At 43.6% G+C, this 19,523-nt stretch overlaps 1 protein-coding gene across 2 annotated transcripts in view; it reads right to left on the reverse strand.

Annotated features, from left to right (window-relative positions):
- The window catches only part of itsn2b (intersectin 2b), a 36,261-nt gene that overhangs the window by 10,047 nt on the left and 6,691 nt on the right, over positions 1–19,523 (reverse strand). Inside the window, exons 2-24 of one of the 2 annotated variants that reach the window (XM_041983869.1) lie at positions 18,298–18,347; positions 16,859–16,951; positions 16,509–16,572; positions 16,185–16,372; positions 15,729–15,980; positions 14,636–14,738; positions 14,367–14,503; positions 10,324–10,387; positions 8,727–8,864; positions 8,509–8,597; positions 7,807–8,069; positions 7,202–7,351; positions 6,957–7,097; positions 6,709–6,796; positions 6,357–6,496; positions 4,949–5,130; positions 3,978–4,807; positions 3,737–3,858; positions 3,348–3,602; positions 3,059–3,252; positions 1,276–1,331; positions 876–1,045; positions 721–751 (exon numbers count right to left, since the gene is read on the reverse strand). In XM_041983869.1, coding sequence (XP_041839803.1) covers positions 721–751; positions 876–1,045; positions 1,276–1,331; positions 3,059–3,252; positions 3,348–3,602; positions 3,737–3,858; positions 3,978–4,807; positions 4,949–5,130; positions 6,357–6,496; positions 6,709–6,796; positions 6,957–7,097; positions 7,202–7,351; positions 7,807–8,069; positions 8,509–8,597; positions 8,727–8,864; positions 10,324–10,387; positions 14,367–14,503; positions 14,636–14,738; positions 15,729–15,980; positions 16,185–16,372; positions 16,509–16,572; positions 16,859–16,951; positions 18,298–18,304 — 3,757 coding nt within the window. In that variant the 5' untranslated portion in view covers positions 18,305–18,347. Of the gene's footprint in view, positions 1–720; positions 752–875; positions 1,046–1,275; positions 1,332–3,058; positions 3,256–3,347; positions 3,603–3,736; positions 3,859–3,977; positions 4,808–4,948; positions 5,131–6,356; positions 6,497–6,708; positions 6,797–6,956; positions 7,098–7,201; positions 7,352–7,806; positions 8,070–8,508; positions 8,598–8,726; positions 8,865–10,323; positions 10,388–14,366; positions 14,504–14,635; positions 14,739–15,728; positions 15,981–16,184; positions 16,373–16,508; positions 16,573–16,858; positions 16,952–18,297; positions 18,348–19,523 lie in introns of both variants that reach the window. The other variant, XM_041983860.1, reaches the window with a different exon arrangement.

Raw genomic sequence — 19,523 nt, forward strand, 5'->3', positions numbered from 1 at the left:
ACCATAGGCAACACAGCATGTTGACTCATTTCATTAACAACATCAATAGCAGATAAAAATTCATTTTAAAAACTTGATTGAAAAAACTTTACTCCAACATTTATTATTTCATTTAACCAATAAAATTACAATCAAGGGTTTCAGGTTAGTAGAACATCAATAGGAAGATGGATGATCTATGCCTATTAGCTGGCAACAGATTTAATAATTATTTTACTTTAAAACTGCACTTTCTTCCTTGACTGAGCAGGAAACTTTAGCCCAAGATCAGAGAATTTGATGCAAAGAAAGTTAAGAACCCTACACACAAACCTAAAATTTAATCAAAGATAACAAGTTAAAGCATCCAACTTGCTGCTGTCAAAGCGATGCATCGATAATCAGAAACTGACTGGGCAGATTTGACTGAAAGCTGGCGCTGAACTGGAAGTAATCCCTCAACTGGAGAGTAATCCTCATCACACTTGCAAATCCACGGAGGAGTGGCTCATAAAGTGAACTCGAACTTTTTTCCCCCTCAGAGGAATAGATAACACATATGACATTTTTGTTGAATAAATTACTGAACATATAAAATTTCTTTAATGCAGGTAAAGGACACCAGCTCTGTAGGATGTTTCAAAGAGAACTGAATTTTCTCGTTTTAAGTATAAGTTTAAATGGTGTGTACTTAATATTCACATCATTTCTTAGAGAGAAAATGTTAACAAAAGAGTTTACCTGGCTTTTTCTTTCCAGATATGCTTGATGCCTGAAAAAAAAAAGATTAAAAAAAAAAAATAAAACGGAGCTAAATATCTCTTGACCACTTTCACTGCAGCAGGACAAATGTGATACGTCAGAACGGTACATCTACAGTAAGTCACTGCCCTTACATCAGCCTTAGGTTTAGGTTTGACGTAGTTGCCGGGGAAGAGGCCTCTGCGGTCGCCTGTTGATCCAATCCACCACTCTCCTTCTTTCTTGCTTACCAAGATCACATCCCCATCTTTGAACGTCAGATCAGTAGGCTCTGGAGACTCATATGTGTACAACGCTACGTACTCTGTAAAGGAAAAGAAGACATGAACACAAATGGGCAGCAATGAATTCACCAGACTGATGACCAGAATATCTGGCTATATAGTAGATTTATAAGCCATTACTTTTGTTTCTGTTTCCCCAACATTTAATATCTGTGTCCAATAATCCAAGTCTAAATTCTCAATAGATTTAACAATTTAAACTAAAAGCAACAATGATTGTGTTTTTATTTTACAGAAGGTTTTACAGTACCTTCAAGCTGAAGACTGTCGCCAGAGTCTGTAGCATCAGGAGGGGAACTCTTCGTGCTACAAACACAGAGACTTCATTACTCCATTTATTCATCTATACCATCCACTGTATGGTTATCCTCCTGTTTATATTACAGTGCTAAACAGTAAACACCACATCACAACTAGTCATTCCCTTCTGAGCCCTCCTGGGAAATTTAATGCATTTAACAGTCACACGCCTGTTAGCTGAATAAACAAACAACTGAGATTCTGCTCAGGGCACCTAAAACCGGCTGTCTCACTGCTGCGGTCCTGAGCCAAACAGGAATATAGATGACGGATGGAACATGCACTTAATCAGCCAGTTAATCAAGAGCTTTACCTTCAGGCTGAGTTTCATCACAAAATTCTTATATAATGCCTGTTGGAGCAAGACTGCACAGAAAGTACTCATGGGAAAAAATAAATAAATATCCATACACACACTAAAACCATTCCCATAAAAACGTGTGGTCCAGGGTGTAAAAATCTTTTTCAAACATCAGCATGATGCCTAAAGTACAGTGGTGTGAAAAAGTGCTTGCCCCCTTCCTGATCTTTTTGTATATTTGCATGTTTGTCACACTTAAATGTTTCAGATCAAACAAATTTTTTCTGCATCTTTGCAGAACTGTTGGAATTCAACCATATTGGAGGGTTTGAGGATGTGACTAGGACACTCCAGTGTATTCATCTTGTTTTTCCTTCAGCCATTCAGAGGTGGCACCATGAACACTGACCTTAACTGAGGCAAGTGAGGCCTGCAGTTCTTTGGATGTGGTTCTGGGTTCTTTTGTGACCTCTTGGTTGAGCTGTCTCTTGGGGTAATTTTGGTTGGTTGGCCACTCCTGGGAAGGCTCACCACTGTTCCATGTTTTCGCCACATGTAGATAATGTCTTTCACTGTGGTTCACTGGAGTCCCAAAGCTTTAGAAATGGCTTTATGACCTTTTCCAGACTGATAGATCTAATTTATTTTCCTTCTCATTTGTTCCTGAATTTCTTTGGATCTCAACATGAATGTCCAGCTTTTGAGAATCTTTTGGTCTACTTCACTTTGTCACACAGTCCCAACTGAAGTAATTCTTAACTGAAAACAGGTATGGCAGTAATTAGGCCTGGGTGTGGCTATAGGAATTGAACTCAGGTGTGATTAAACCACAGTTACGTTTTTACATTTTGTGTTTACTTGTGTTGTCTTTGACTAATTTCAATTTGTTTGATGATCTGAAACATTTAAGTGTGACAAACATGCAAAAAAGATAAGAAATCAGGAAAGGGCAAACACTGTTTTACACCACTGTAACTACACCCCAAAGAACCTTGAGTCATTTACTTGAGATGAAAGCATCTTAGCTTCATGATCTGGTGCTACAGAAACTCCAGGCTATGAAGTTTAAGCAAGTTAACAAGTACACTAAAACCAACAAACAAATAAATAAAATTGTGACCATTAACTTTGAAATTGTGGATAAATCAAGAAGGTTTGATTTGATTAAAATTTTATAATAGTCTTTTAATTAATAGCATTTTAATTATGTATAAAAAAATAACTACTACTGCACAGTGCAAATATTCAAATGACGACTGATGTCAAGAGTTAGCTTTACAGACTTGTTTGACTCTGATATCCAAGTGAGGTTCAGAAAGAGCTCTGAAGGAATCAATTCAAAACAGTTGGTTATTTTTCTTTTTTTAAAGAATAAAAACATTTTTTCCAGATAATTTGATTAGAGAGAATAAATATATGAATAAGTATTTACTCTGAGCTTTCCTCTTCTTCCAGCAGGGCCACGTATGTTTTGGGAAACCAACCCTTTTCACCATTCAGCTCTCCCAGCCACCAGTTCTCCTGCTGCTCCAACACTTGAATCACATCGTCCTTATTGAAGTTCAGATGGTTGTCTGTCTTTGCTGTCCAGGAACACAGGGCCTGAGCCAGAAGGTTGCCCACTACCTGCTGAAACACAAATGCAGAGTAAAAATAAAAGTCTTGGTATACTGTATGTCCAGACAATAATCGAACTAATAAGTACACTAGGAAGCTCTTACCTGTCCATGTGTCTCAGAGGGTGCAGGGTTTGGAGAATGTGTTGGGGTAAAGGCAGATTTAGCCCCTGCCGCCTTAGCAGCTTCGAGGACATTGGAAAGCTGTGACTGGAGTGGCAATTTAGAAGGAGCAGCAGCTGCATTTTTAGTTGCCTCTAATGGGGTAACTCTCTCGACGTAGCTCTCTGGGAACCAGCCTATCTTCCCCTGTTTGCTGCCATACAGCCAGCCCTCCTCACGCTCCGTCGTCTCATCAACCTGACAAAGCAACAGGAGCGTGAGTAAGAAAAAGCTTTCCACATGAGGAAGAGGGCCAAAGTTGAGGGAGAGCAGGAGGTAGAGGTCTGAATAAAAATATGTGGTGTGACGAAAGAAGTAAATCCATGTCTTACCTCAATGACATCATCTGCATTAAAGCTGAGCTCTTCGTTGTTTCTGGCAGTGAACGGGTAGAGGGCTTTGAAGGATGTGAGAGCAGCTGACTTCCTGTGCTGTTTGGCCTTTGGCTGCCCACCTGAAGCAGAACATCAGGTTCATTTGGTGAATTAATCAGAAGTGTTTTTAATTAACTTTGAAACGGTGGAAACAACAATGAGATGTAAAGAAAAGTGTGAAATCATGTGTGTGTGTTACCTTTCCTCTCCTCCAGCCCCCTCAACAGAGCCTGTAGCTTCTCCTGAATGTCCAGCTTCCCTCCATTCGCTTGCTGCTGACGAGATGCCTCCTCTTTTCTTGTTCTTTCTTCCTCAGCCTTCCTCCTCTCCTCATCCTCTTTCTTCCTTTCCTCATCTGCCCTTTTTCTCTCCTCCTCCTGCTGCTGCTTGAGCTTTCTTCTCTCTTCCTCCCGTTTTCTCATGTCCTCCTCCTCTTTCTTCTTTCTCTCCTCCTCCTGTCTCCTCTTTCTCTCTTCTTCCCCCCACTTCTTTCTTTCCTCGGCATCTCGAAGAGCCGCCTCAGCTGCCCTCTGTCTCCTCCTGTCTTCCTCCTCCCTCTCCCTCCTGCGCTCCTCCTCTCTCCTCTCCTCCTCTAATCTCTTTCTCTCCTCCTCCCTCCTGTGCCTTTCCTCCTCATCCTTCCTTCTGCTTTCTTCCTCTTCTTTCCTCCTCCTCTCCTCTTGTCTCCTTTCTTCCTCCAATTTCCTTCTCTCTTCCTCCAATTGCTTCCTCTCTTCCTCGAGCTTCCGCCTCTCCTCCTCCTGTCTGCGTCTCTCTGCTTGCCTCCTACGTTCCTCCTCCTCTCTTTTTTTCCTCTCCTCCTCCTCTCTTCTCTTCCGCTCGGCCTCCTCCTTTGCTCGTAGCTCTCGTTCAGCCTGCTCCCTGGCAGCCTGGATGAGCGCCTGTCTTTCTTTCTCCTCTTCCTCCCTCTGTTTGGCCTCTCTTTCCTCCTGAAGCTTCCTCTGCCGCTCTTCTTCATCCCTTCTCAGCTTCTCCTGCCACTGACGCTCCTTCTCCATTTTAATACGCCTGTGAGTGTGAAGCAGTGACTGATGTTACTTTTAAAGCATGTACATCATTAAAAAGTTATTTGAAGTTTGTTTATTACAAAAGATCAAAAAGCTAAATTCTTCCCATATCATGAAATCTAAAATTAATTCTACACAGTACCTTTGAGCTTCCTCCTCCTCCTTTCGTCTCCTTTCTTCCTCTTGTTGTTTCCTCTCCTCTTCCCTCCTCCTCCTCTCCTCTTCCTGCTCCTTCCGCCGGATCAGCTCACGCTGCTTTTCTGCTTTGATGGCTCGCAGTTTTTCCAGCGCTGCCTGCTGCTTTCTCTGGCTTTCTCTCAGTTCCTGATATACAGGGAAAAAATTCAATAAAGTGCACCTTTACTCACAAAATAGAAGATACAGTTTTAGATACTTCAATTAATAAATGGACAGACATAGGGTTAAGGACTATGAAAAAACGGCATGCACAAACAAATATCATGCGGTTTGAAGAAGGTACAAAATATAAAGAAAGAAAAAAAGAACGGGAAAAAGTTAAAAATTGTTAGCAGTTTTACATGACAGCACATAAGTGATAAAAAAAAAGGAAAAAAGAACAACAAAGAGACCTAAAGCGAAAACCTTTAGTAGGTAGAAGAGGTTACGGAGGCAGGCCAGCAGACAGAAGACAGCCTGAAGCATAGAGTCCTCAGCACCTACAGACTGTAATGTAGGGGACAGGGTGGTGTAGGATGGGCGTAGGGAAGGGAGGTGAAGGATCCAGAGTAAAACACAGCAGGACATTTCAAAGGTCAGGTGCAGCAGAGAGGAATTAAAGTTAAAGAATTAAAGTTAAAGATAACAAAAGAGGGAAATTAGTGTTGAGGAGGAATGATGGAAAGAAAAGCGGGGGACATAAAAGAAGGCATCGAGGGGCAGGAAGTTGTAGTTAGCATGAAGTATTTGTGTGTAAGCTGTATGTTTTGAATAAAGGTCCCTGCTTTTATATCAGTTGTTTGTGTCTGGATGTGTCAGATTTTAGTCTGTCAAAAAATAATAATCTAATGTTTCACACTGCCAGTCACAAAACATGCAGAAACACTTCACTTACATAGCAAAACATCAAAACGCAATTACAGGAAGAACAATTAGTTTAGGTATGCTTAATGTACAAGCAGAAATCACATGACCTGTTGCTCATAACAACTGTGAGCAAAAGCCAGAGAGGAAAAACGTTTGCAGGTTAAAACAGAAAACTTTCTACATCAATGTTTGACTGAGTCCAGATCTTGTCGTTGCTAAGCATAAAAAAAAAAAAAACACAAACTTTTCCCAAACTCTATATATCTATATAAGAAATTTAATAAGGACAGGGTTGAAACATCCGACCAACGAGGCGAACACTCATTAGAACTGTGAAAATTTCTAATGATCATGCTGCACTGGAGAGCGATGTTATAGATGTTGTAGTTTGAGACCTGTACATGTAATTCTTGGATAAAGAAATGCTTAAACGGGTTCCTACTGTAAATGCTGTTATCACATCCTGTGCTGTGTTAAAGTTCTCTAATAGTGGCAGGAATCCCTACCTGCAGGTCTTTATTATACTGGTCCATCTCAGATAGTTTGGCAGCAGTCTCTTTCTCCAGAGTTTCAAGCTGATTTCTCAGTTTCATACACGTTCCTTTCTTCTCTGTTACACCCACCTTCAGGGTGGACGTAGTCGACCCTACAAACAGATGAAAAATGGATAACTTGTCGAGAGAGCACTTTGATAGCAGGGGGATCAGGGATCAAGGAGTTTTTATAATCCTGTGAGGGTAATTTGTTGTACGACACACAGTAAAATAATCAATCAGTGCAGGGGTTACCTTACTCAGACTGTTTACTATTCAAGTCTGTATGCTGAAGTACTTTATTCAGAAATCACTCAGTACTAACCAGACATGTTGCTCAGAGCCATGTTTCTAAGCTTCTCATTCAGTCTCTTCTGCTCTGGAGTCAGCTGCAACAGCTTCCTCTCAAACTCCTGATCAAAACAAAACAAAATGCATCATTAGCAGAAAACATTTAAGAAAACACATCTTGTCAAAGCACTAATGAACACACAACATAATATATCACAAATAACACATTAATGTTAAGTTATATAAACTTAAAGACAGAAACATAACTGAAATTACACAAACCTCTAGCTGTTTCTGTAGGTTGTGAATATCTTGTTGACGTGCGTCTTTCCTTTGATAATAAAGATCCACCTCCGTCTTATGAAGCTTCTTCTTGTTCTGAATGTCACGAAGTCGGTCTGAGATCTGACGGTGTTTGTTGCCCTGAAGCAGAGATAGACAGAAGAAGAGAGAAATGAGATCACTGGTCAGATAGACATGTCTTCTGTACAAGCTGCATGAATGAAGGTGCATTCTTCACCACTCACCACTGCCTCCAACTCCATTTCCAGACTCTTCTTCTTGGCCTTCAGTTTGATGATCTCATCCTGCTCCTGCTCCTTCTTTATCCGCAGCTCTCCTCGCCTTCTCCTCTCAAAGTCCTCCTTCCTTTGACGCTCAAGCTCCCTCTGGGCAGCCTGGAATGATCAAACCACAACAGAGATGCACACTGAGGTAAATAAACATGTATTTGTTGGGTTTGTCTGCACTTCTATTAGTTTCTTGCAAAATAAAAGCGATGTTTCTAAAATTTCGACTGAGTGCAACTGAGTGGTGTTTAGCACATTAGCCATTATTCTCATAAAATCTTGTCCACGCCACTTTGAGGAGGATGGAGATTTTTAATTCTTTGTAAAACTCTGCATGTTGTTGTTGTTTGGATGGTGATTATATTTTTCTCTTCAATTATTTGTAAAAAGATTTCCATCTCCTCCTGCATCTACTCATACCATGCCATCTTTACTTGAAATGAACTGGTCATGTGACCATATATTTAGGTTTTGCACAATTCTTGGGGTAATGGAAACGCAGCTTCAGTAGTGATTAAAAGTGAAAGTGCACCACATGTACAACTGTGACACGCTTTGCTCACCTCTTTTCTCTCTATCTCTTTCTGTCTCTCTTCCTCTTTTTGTCTCTCCAGCTCCCTTAGTCGCTCCAGCCTCCTCTCCTCTTCTTGCCTCCTCCTCTCCTCAGCCTCACGAGCTTCCTTTTCCCTCCTTTCTCGCTCCTCTCTCTCCTTCTGTAAACGCCGCTGCTGCTCCCTCCTCTCTGCGTCCAGCAGAGACTGTCGCCTTTTCTCCAGCTCTGCATTCCCTCGCTCCAGGTTTGCTTTGAACCTATCCTCGAACGACACTGAATGTATAGAAGGAAAACAATTAGTCAGTTTTTGTGTTTTAAAAGGGCATTAACTGAATGCTGAAGCCAGAGAGCAAATAAATGAATAAAACTGCCACAGAAAAACACTGACTAACAGTTTCTGGTTTAATGTTTAGGAGGTTTGATTTAGCCAAAAATGTGACTCAAAAACATGTGATTCATTTTATTCCAGCTACTATAACCTCCCTTTTAACATTGTGTGTGAACATAGTGATGACAAGTCCAACCCCAAAGAGCTGCAGGTGGCTGATGTCATGATAATAAAGTTTTTTTTTCATGCAGTTAAAGTTTTGTGTGTGCAACAATAAGCAGCAGGTAAGACAAGTGCTTAGTTGTGGTCTATAGAGACTGATTGTGCACAATGCAGCAGTTAAACAAGGCTACACTCTGTGTGGAGTTGGCTGTGTGTACTGACTGATGGTTTTGGCTTTTTGTGGAGGCTCAATGTCCAGGTCATCAGTCAGAGCTGCATATAGAGAAGGGCTGGACCCATTCACTGCACTCCTGCAATACAGATTTTTAAATGACTTCGCTGAATACACAATGCATTTAAAATATCATTCAAACACATACATGAATACATTCAGTGTTTAAGGGCTATCAATCATTTATATCTACATGGTATTTACATACCTTTGTGAGGGTGGTATCAGCGCTGCTGGCAGTGTTAGTGGCAGCGGTTGGCCAGTCTTTGCCATGTCGACAAGATGCATTGCCAGAATAAACTCCTCTGCCTTTAACTTGCCATCCTTATCCACATCAGCTAATGTCCTGCAGAGAAGTTTTAAACTCTAAGTTTAGTTTTATTATATGACTGTACACCCAAGTCTTACTAATAATCAAGATGTTTTGTCAATTTCAAAAAGGCGAGTAAAAAAGTAATAGCTTATAATTATTACTTTTACCATCACTTTACTATGTCCTTTACTATTCTGATCCATTTGCTAATGCCTAGATTAAAGGCTGAAGTTAAAGATTCTGGGACAATATTTACTAGTGCACCTTCACTGAGGGAAAATTAATTACTTCTTGCATTTAAAATGTGGTTTACATTATAGTAAAGATTGTGCACACATTTATCAGCTCGTAATCACACACAAGTACTTGTCTATAAACTGCATAATGTTATATATCACATACACTGGAGGAGTTTTCAGATCCAGCATTGTGTCAAATTTACATAAAAAAATTAAAAAGATTATCCTTTGAAGATCTACAATTACAGAAATGCTTTACAGGACAATTTTACAGAAATTAAGAACAGTATTGTTAGCGCGTTCTTTTCTTGTAAAAGACGCTCTTTGCTCTCCGCTTACATGCATCCAAGTTCGACGCGCTCCAGCGCTCTTTGGTTCAAAACAAATGATCATGAAGTCCAAACATTTCTTTCCTCTGGATCAATGATTTTATTTCCAAAAGTGTTAGCGTTTCTTACCGCACCATGACATGACTGGCAGGCATCTTTCTTTCTTTTTATCAAAACAAAACAAAAATAACCAACGCTGGCCGCGGTCTAAAACTGTATAGCTGCGTGCCTGAAACCGAGAGCTCACCTGGCCCCAATAGCCAACACTAATATAGCCCAGGTGCTGCAGTCACCTGTCCATAAAGAGGGGGCGGAGATGAGAAACGGCATCAACCATGCGCAACAGTAAACAATCAAAATAAACAATTCATTACTTTAGTTCAACTCATAATTCAAATCCTAATACATCACATTTTTATCTCATAAACTAGCAAATAGAACAAATAACAGCCATTCAGAAACAATATAAATCCATCAAAACATAACACAATAATTTGGCTCCTACAAGTATAATTACATCACAACAAATATTTCTCTTATTTGTGGTTACTAAACCTGACTTTGCCACTTTATCATAGGGCTGTATGATATTAGGGAAAACGTGATATGCAATGTCATTGTTATTGTGATGATGATGTGACTTATGATATCTGATGCCAGCTGTATTAATGAGGGGCTGCATGCACATAAGCAGACCTTCCTTGAACTGGAATGCAGCCCACATTAACATTAGTCTTGTTTCAAATCAAAATGTTTATGAGATACCGAAGAGGTCTTTCCGCCACTGATCCTTCATATGTTGTTAAAGTGATAATTATAACTTGTCAAAACATTGTGCAGCCCTACTTCAACACAAGAACGCAGCAGTCATTGGGAATGTACACACACACACACACACACACACATAAATACGGATATTCTTACCAGATGGAGGCCAGCTGAGTCTGTGTCAGCATCGTGGTTGCCATGGCACCTCTAACCTGCTGACCTGAAATATGAGTGACAAATGTCAGAGCAGCAGTGTGGTGCAGATGTGTGGGTGATGTGGAGTAAGGAAGATGTGAAGGGTGAACGTGTTAATCACTTCACTACAAACAACTGTTTGCATCACCACAACTCCACTGTTTATTTTTAACTGCTTGATCCCAAATACATTCTTAGACGTAAGCAAGGATAAAAGGATTGTAACAGCACGTACCTGCACGTTACAAGCAGCGGTTTTTTTAACTGTCTTTCATTGAGTTTAGGCCACATACTGAACAAATGAGTAATTCATTTCTGTAGTTTAGACTGCATTAATAAATGCACCATCTACAAGTCTGAATGAGTGAGAGAGCATGTGTGTTTATATGCTATTGTCCATCCATCCATCCATCCATTCTCTTCCGCTTATCCGGACCAGTCGGGGTCTGCGGGGGCAAGCTGCCTAAGCAGGGAAACCCAGACTTCCCTCTCCCCGGCCACATTCACCAGCTCATCCGAAGGGATCCCGAGGCGTTCCCAGGCCAGCCGAGAGATGTAGTCTGTCCAGCGTGTCCTGGGTCTGCCCCGGGGCCTCCTTCCGGTGGGACGTGCCCGGAAACACCTCACCAGGGAGGCGTCCAGGAGGCATCCTAAACCAGATGCCGAGCCACCTCATCTGGCCTCCTCTCGATGTGGAGGAGAAGCGGCTCTACTCTGAGCCCCTCCCGGAATCACCGAGCTTCTCACCCCTATCTCTAAGGGAGAGCCCGGCCACCCTGCGGAAGGAAACTCATTTCGGGCCGGGCTTGTATTCGGAGATCTCGTTCTTTCGGTCATTACCCACAGCTCATGACCATAGGTGAGGGTAGGAACGTAGATCGACCGGTAAATCGAGAGCTTTTGCCTTTCGCTCAGCTCTTCTCTTCACCACGACAGACCGATGCAGAGCCCGCATCACTGCGGACGCCGCACCGATCCGCCTGTCGATCTCTCGCTCCATCCTTCCCTCACTCGTGAACATAGACCCCGAGATATGTAAACTCCTCCACTTGGGGCAGGACCCCCATCGCAGACCCGGAGAGAGCACTCCACCCTTTTCCGGCTGAGGACCATGGTCTCATGGATTTGGAGGTGCTGATTCTCATCCCAGCCGCCTTCACACTCGGCTCCGAATCGCTCCAGTGCGAGCTGAAGATCACGTTCCGATGAAAGCCAACAGAACCACGTCATCTGCAAAGAGCAGAGAACCCAATCCTGAGGCCACCGAACCGGATCCCCTCGACACCTCGGCTGCGCCTAGAAATTCTATCCATAAAAGTTATGAACAGAATCGGTGACACAAGGACAGCCTTGGCGGAGTCCAACCCGCACTGGAAACGATTCTGATTTACTGCCGGCAATGCGGGACCAAGCTCTGACACCGGTCGGTTACAGGCGACCGGACAGCTCTTACAAGCGAGGTCCGGCACTCCATACTCCCGGAGTACCCCCCCACAGGAGTCCCCGGGGGAACACGGTCAAAGCCCTTCTCCAAATCCACAAAACACATGTAGATTGGTTGGGCAAACTCCCATGCCCCCCTCGAGGACCCCAAAGAGGGTGTAGAGCTGGTCCACTGTTCCACGACCGGGACGAAAACCACACTGCTCCTCCTTCAATTCGAGGTTCGACTATCCGACGGACCCTCCTCTGCAGCACCCCTTGAATAGACCCTTACCGGGGAGGCTGAGGAGTGTGATCCCCTGTAGTTGGAGCACACCCCTCCGGTCCCCCTTTTTGAAGAGGGGGTACCACCACCACAGTCTGCCAGTCCAGGGGGACTGCCCCCGATGTCCACGCGATGCCGCAGAGGCGTGTCAACCAAGACAGCCCTACGGAATCCAGAGCCTTAAGGAACTCTGGGCGGACCTCATCCACCCCCGGGGCCTTGCCACCAAGGAGATTTTTAACCACCTCAGCGACCTCAGCCCCAGAGATAGGCGAGCCAGCACCAGCTACCCCAGACTCTGCTTCCTCATCAGAAGACGTGTTGGTGGGATTGAGGAGGTCTTCGAAGTATTCCCTCCACCGCCTCACAACGTCTCGAGTCGAGGTCAGCAGCCCCCCATCCCCACTGTACACAGTGTTGACGGAGCACTGCTTTCCCCTCCTGAGCCGCCGGATGGTGGACCAGAATCTCCTCGAAGCCGTCCGGAAGTCATTCTCCATGGCCTCTCCAAACTCCTCCCACGCCCGAGCTTTTGCCTTAGCGACCGCCGAAGCCGCGCTCCGCTTAGCCCGCCGATACCCATCAGCTGCCTCTGGAGTCCCACAGGCCAAAAAGGCACCGATAGGACTCCTTCTTCAGCTTGACGGCATCCCTTACTGTCGGGTGTCCACCAACGAGTTCGGGGGTTACCGCCATGACAGGCACCGACGACCTTACGGCCACAGCTGCGGCTGGCTGGCCTTCGGCAATAGAGGCACGGAACACAGCCCATTCAGACTCAATGTCCCCCGCCTCAACCCGGGACTTGGTTGAAGCCTCTGCCGGAGATGGGAGGTTGAAACTCATTCTGACAGGGGACTCTGCCAGACGTTCCCAGCAGACCCTCACAACACGCTTGGGCCTGCCAGGCCTGACCGGCATCCTCCCCCACCATCTGAGCCAACTCACCACCAGGTGGTGATCAGTTGACAGCTCCGCCCCTCTCTTCACCCGAGTGTCCAGGACATGCGGCCGCAAGTCCGACGACACGACTACAAAGTCGATCATCGAACTGCGGCCTAGAGTGTCCTGGTGCCAAGTGCACATGTGGACACTCTTATGTCTGAACAAGGTGTTCGTTATGGACAATCCATGACGAGCACCAGAAGTTCCAACAACAAAACACCACTCGGATTCAGATCAGGGGGGCCGTTCCTCCCAATCACGCCCCTCCAGGTCTCGCTGTCATTGCCCACGTGTAGCATTGAAGTCCCCCCAGCAGAACGAGGGAGTCCCCAGAAGGAGTGCTCTCCAACACCCCCCCAAGGACTCCAAAAAGGGTGGTGTACTCTGAACTGCTATTTGGTGCATAGGCACAAACAACAGTCAGGACCCGTCCCCCCCACCCGAAGGCGGAGGGAGGCTACCCTTTCGTCCACCGGGGTAAACCCCAACGTACAGGCGCCAAGTTGGGGGGCAATGAGCAGGCCTACACCTGCTCGGCGCCTCTCACCGGGAGCAACCTCCAAGAATGGGAGGTCCAGCCCCTCTCGAGGGCAGTTTGTTCCAGAGCCCAAGCTATGCGTCGAGGTCGAAGTCCAACTATATCTAGCCGGAACCGCTCAACCTCGCGCACCAGCTCAGGCTCCTTACCCGCCAGAGAGGTGACATCCACGTCCCTAGAGCTAGCTTTTGCAGCCGAGGGATCAGACCGCCAGGGTCCCTGCCTCTGGCAGCCGCCCAGCTCACAATGCACCCGCGACCCCTATGGCCCCCTCCCGTAGGGTGGTGAGCCCACGGGAGGAGAGGGCCCATGTCTCCCTTTCGGGCTGAGCCCGACGCGGGCCCCATGGGCAAAGGCCCGCGCCACCGGCGCTCGCGTCCAGTGCCCCACCTCCAGGCCTGGCTCCAGAGGGGGGCCCCGGTGACCCACGTCCGGGCAAGGGAAACCTTGGTCCTTGTTTTTTCATCATCATAAGGGTTATATGCTATTGTCATTTCACTAAATACTGGGTTGTTGAAGAGAACAGGTCTGACGAGGCTTATGAAACAATAAGGCAAAGGCAGACTTGGTTGTATGCGTTGAGAAACCCTCCCACTGTCTCAACAACACACACCCAGAAACAAAGCCACAACTTCCTTTGAGTTAAATAAAGCTTTAACACAAATTGAAAAAAAGAGGGAGGTTGCAAAGACAGCCTATGAAGTCACCAGTGACCATGGCTCATGAGCGTCCACGCCTGCATTCTGCACATTGCTATGTCTTGTTTGACCTACACACTGCCCATACGTGCACACAGATGCAAACATGTCATACCGGTGAGGTATCCAGTCATCTGTTTATCCAAGCTGTTGAACTGCTGTCTATATTTCAGTCTAGAGCCATGAGGGACAGCCCAGTCACTGGGAGCAGCAGCCATGGGAGACATCACAGATGGAGATGATGAAGCAGAGCTGAAAGAATACATCAAACCTCACTTTCAAGTGTTGACTCATTTTAAGAGACTAACAAGACAAACTAAGCAGTGATTGTGCAAAAGAAATAACTGCTACTTCTGAACTCTGCAATGTCTTTGTGTGTTTTACCTGCCAGATCCCAGGTCCAGCAGTGATCCGGTATTGTTTATACCAGCAGGAGAATAGGAGAGTCCAAGCGGGGAGGAGTACGGAGTTGCAGATAGAGGTAGGCCTGAAGTGCACACATATGTCCATTACACACATTTCTAGAGTCATTTGTAACCTTTCTAAGACATTTTAGGCAAACACCTGACAGTAACCATGAGCTGAAACTCTTTTCTGTTAATGTTTCTATAGTTTTCAGAGAGGGAAAAGAGGCCTGGAGAGGTTCAATGGTGCACTAGTATCCAGTCACTGCTGTATCCTTGTCAAGGACAGGAAGGAAATTTGTATGGAGATGAGACAGAGACACCTGACTCTGCAAAACTGGATTGGGAGGCATTTAATTTCCATTCAAAACCATAAAAACACACATACACACATAAATCATCTATTGTCAAAAAAAAAAGGATTTCTCCTAAGATTTTCCTGCTACATCAAACACCAAGTAAGAGGCAATCAAATAGATGATCACGTGTTTAAGCATTTATACCACAGTTACTTTTCCAAAGGATCAAGGGCTTTTGTAGGGTCCTTTCCCTGAACTGTGCCATTGCCACTGCAGGAACCAGGCTGATAAAACAAAGAACTGGGAAGATTTTTACCCTCCTGATGAGAAGGAAACACTTCTGGGATTATTGATTCTTATGGGATGGTGCCTGAACTAATGTACATTTTTTTAAATAGTTAAGTACCCCAAAAATCTTATTTTCCTCTTTCTGTTTCAGTTTATCTCTTGATTATGAACATAGTAAATTTTATAAAAAAACGTGCTGGAGATGCATTCTCACAGATAGGAGTATGAGGGAGGGGGTGTTGGAACACATCTGCCAGCAGCATAGGACAAGATGCAAAAACTAAGGGTTACTTTTCTTATCAGTCCACAGTGGAAATGTAGAAAATCCAGGACTGTTTATAAGGAATCTCCTTTGTTTGAAAACAATCCTAAAGTTTAAAAGTACTGGTTAAATTTTTTATTTTTTTTTTTCCAAAGCACTGACATAGTATAACAGAAACAAAGTAGAAGATCAAACAAGTAGACAATGATGACAATAACGATTACCGGTAGTCAAAGGTCCGGAAGTGATTGGCTGGAGAATTCCCATGGTGCCATTGGACAGTGCAGTGTTCCCCATTGTGGGCATCAGCGGCCTGGTAGGGGTTGAGGCTATTAGTGGGTTTAGACCTGATGCTGAAGGAACCAAAGGGGTGAGACCAGTCATCGGCGTCAAAGGTGCGAGTCCAGAGTTTGCAACGGAGATAGGGGCTAACATGGCAAGGTTTGTTCCAGGCATCATAGACATAGAACCTATACCTACAAACAAACACACACACACCAGTCTAAATTAGGTTTAAATTAGCCAGTCTCTGTCTTGTTTGTATTTCACTTGAATCCTTTTATCTGTACCATTTCTTTTCTATAGTTTCTGTGTTTAGGGCTGAATACCAAAGACAAATAACATTTTCCCAAGTGATGTTAAATCTGCAGTGCATACAGGACATTTTTAAACAACTGTACCATAAGCGGAGCCTGACATGGAAGTGGTGGGGTTATTAAGACTGGGAATGGGCACTGGAGGCTGTTTCATGATGACTGGCAGTGCAGAGGGAAGCGGCGTGCCCTGGAGTTTTAGCTTTATGAGCTTCATAGCAATAGAAAACTCCAACCTGTCCATCTGCCCATCCTTATTCATATCAGCCAGAGCCCTGAGAAACAGAGGAAAGACCACAAGTAAGACTACAGAGTTAAAAAATCTGTGCTTCAAGATTTTATTAAAATGTTCCAGAACCAAATCAATAAGAAATGTGCCAGCGTTTCAGTGTGAATGTGTGTATTTCTCACCATATCTCAGCCAACACAGAAGAAGGCAGCCCTGACTGGAGGAAAAACTTCCTTGCCTGTTCTCCTACAGCGGGACAACGGAGCAGAGGTACAAAGAAATTACAAACAAGCAAAAAAAACAAAAAAAACAATAAAAAATAAAAAAATCTGTTTCTGCACATATGTGCCTGTGGCTGAATCTACAGTGGGCTAATCACTGACATATGAGTATATTTCATAGCTCTGTATGCTACTGATAGGCTAAAGAATGTGTCAGGGGAAATTCACTTTATAAAATACACTGACTGTACAATCACTGTGAAAATGATTACCAACAGGCTGTACAGTGGTGTGTGTGAAAATATGTGTACCTGAGACGTAGCCCATTGATGGGGAGAGGGTGTCAAACTTCTGATCATGTTTGTCTCTCTCCTCTGGAGAGATTCCCCATATACTTGGACCACCTAAACAGTAAAACAATACTTGGGTCTGCAACCATATTGAAATAACATGAATATGAGGCAGAACAACTCCAAGACGCTAGCTGCATGTATCTAAAGTCTTTTTCACATATCGATCAAACCCTAAAGGCAACAAAAGACATCTTCTAAACCTGCAGCTGTTCTTCCAAGTAATTCAAACATGTCAAACAGAGGCGTCTCAGCTCCCCATCACTGCGTCCTGACACATATAAAGCCAAGCCGCAGGACCAGCTGGTGACGATAGCTTCGTCGCTTAGAACAATGAGTTCTACGATGTACAAGTACACCAACACAGCACAAACCCTGGCCTGTTTCACTTCTGTTACAGCTTCCTTTGCAGGCTCAGAGGTGCATTAGCAGCAGGCCAATTTTGACCTCCTGTTCTGCCTCCTCACTTTCACACAACACTGCAAATGCACATCACTCCTGGCTTGAAAGAGGATTAAATTAGCTGATGATCAAGTGTTTCTATATTTGATTGTATGTTAAATATGGGTCATTTTTGGGCTCTGACAAGAAAACCTGCTTCATGAGCTGCTGTTTAGATTCATACTTGATGAAAATCAGAGCAACTTACACAGAATCTAAGCAAGGAAAACAAGCCTGCAGTTTCCGTTATCAAATGGTGGAAAAATAACAACAAAGTAACACAATTTCATTACTAAAACACAGAAACAGAGAGGAAGACAGGGCAACACAAACACAAACACACACACACACACACACACACACACACACACACACACACACACACACACACATATATGAGATAAGGGAGTATCCCAAAGCCAGCCTCAGTGGCGGTCAGAAGTTGGGAATGCACTGATATTGACAAAGTGACAATAAAACATGTTGTTGCAGGAGGGAAGACCAAGCTAATGCCTTACATTAGTATTTACACAACCAAGGACGACTACATATTACTGTGTATTCAGTAGTACATCAGAATATCCAGTAATGCACGTGTCTTTTCATTTAGTATAAAGATGTACAACTGCTGCAACTTTAATCTTGTAATTTAAACTATTAACAAAGCTGGTGTTAAAAGAAAAGAGGACATATAATGTTCAAATGACCAAAGAGTACAATGTCTGAACTTCAAGTAGAACTAAAAATGAGCTGGTCTAGACAAAGAATGCACAAATAGTACTGAGTAATGAATTAAATTGCTTTAAACACATTTTTATTACAAAACTGACACTGTGTTGGTTACAGCACTCTGCAGAGCCACAAAGAAAAAAGGAACACCATTACAAAACCTCTCAACCGTTCTCTTTCTCAAAACTACACACACCCCTCTTCACATACACAAACTGCAGTGGTCTTACCATTCATTTTGCACGTGGAGACCTCCCGCTCAGCTACAGCTCACAGCCATCTGCAAAACACAAAGTCACAGTCCAGGCATCAGTCAATACTGCAGCTGAGCCCCGACTGTGCTTTCACTGAGGGAGGGAGAAAAAAAGGCAGAGTGAGGAATACAGAGAGAGAGAGATTCTGGTCAGTCAGCAGTCATATACAGGGCTTCTCCTGTTCTCTTCACTCAGGACCAGCCTGACCACATCCCAAACCACTGAGGCTTGTTTCAGTACCATCCACACTGACTCTGTAGTGGTTCAAGACCCTGCAGCAAACACTAAACAAGCTAAACTGAGAAACACTCTTGAGATTTACATTTACTGTCCTTAGGACTAAGGAGCCCTGTTCAGCACTGTGTCTGAGGCAGAGTCAACAAAAGACCTGCAGTGTCTTCATGTCAAACAGACACCACCCTCATAAAGAAGCTTCCTACATTTGATGAGCAGATGGTTGGTGGAGTTGAAGCTCATCCTATAGTCCACTGCAAGCCCATTAATATGAACATTAACAAAGCAAAGCATTGCTCTGCCTGAAAGAAATACAGCCATCATTAAACCTCCTGTTTTTTTATGTTAAACAGTTGAACATTTAACTTGAAAAGAGACAAGTGATGATAAACTTTGACCTGCAATGTGTCTTTAATATTTTTTTTTATTTATAAAGATGACAGAATTTGTAAAAGTGCTGAATAAACCAGACCACTTATCTCCTAAGGGCTTTCATTTTTCAAATAATTCATGTGCTATAAGTAAGCAAGCATTTAACCCATGAGTCCAAAGTCAGCTGTAGGGAGCATGTAAACAACAACATGTAAACAAGCTCAAAATGACAATGATGAACTGATGTCAAACAGGTCTGATGTTTACAACGTGGGCATGCTAGCACATAGTGATCTGGAGCAGATAAGGATGTCAGCAGTTAATCATGATGAAGAAAAACAAGTAAAAATGATCTGAAGATGCGTAAGTCATACAATACAACGTAATGTGATCCACTTCATTAGCCACATACTGAAATTTGTGTTGGGACTCAAAAAAAAGACAAATCTTTATAAATAAAGATATCTCAAAAACCACCATAAAGAAGAGAATTTAATAGAAAAAGCTACATACTAGCTACTAATCTGTAAACTATCCCCATTAATCATCATTTGTTTTTTTGTCATGTGATTTTTGTTGATTTTGTTTTGTTGCCA

Source organism: Melanotaenia boesemani, chromosome 1 (assembly GCF_017639745.1).
Source record: "Melanotaenia boesemani isolate fMelBoe1 chromosome 1, fMelBoe1.pri, whole genome shotgun sequence".
NCBI lineage: Eukaryota > Metazoa > Chordata > Actinopteri > Atheriniformes > Melanotaeniidae > Melanotaenia > Melanotaenia boesemani.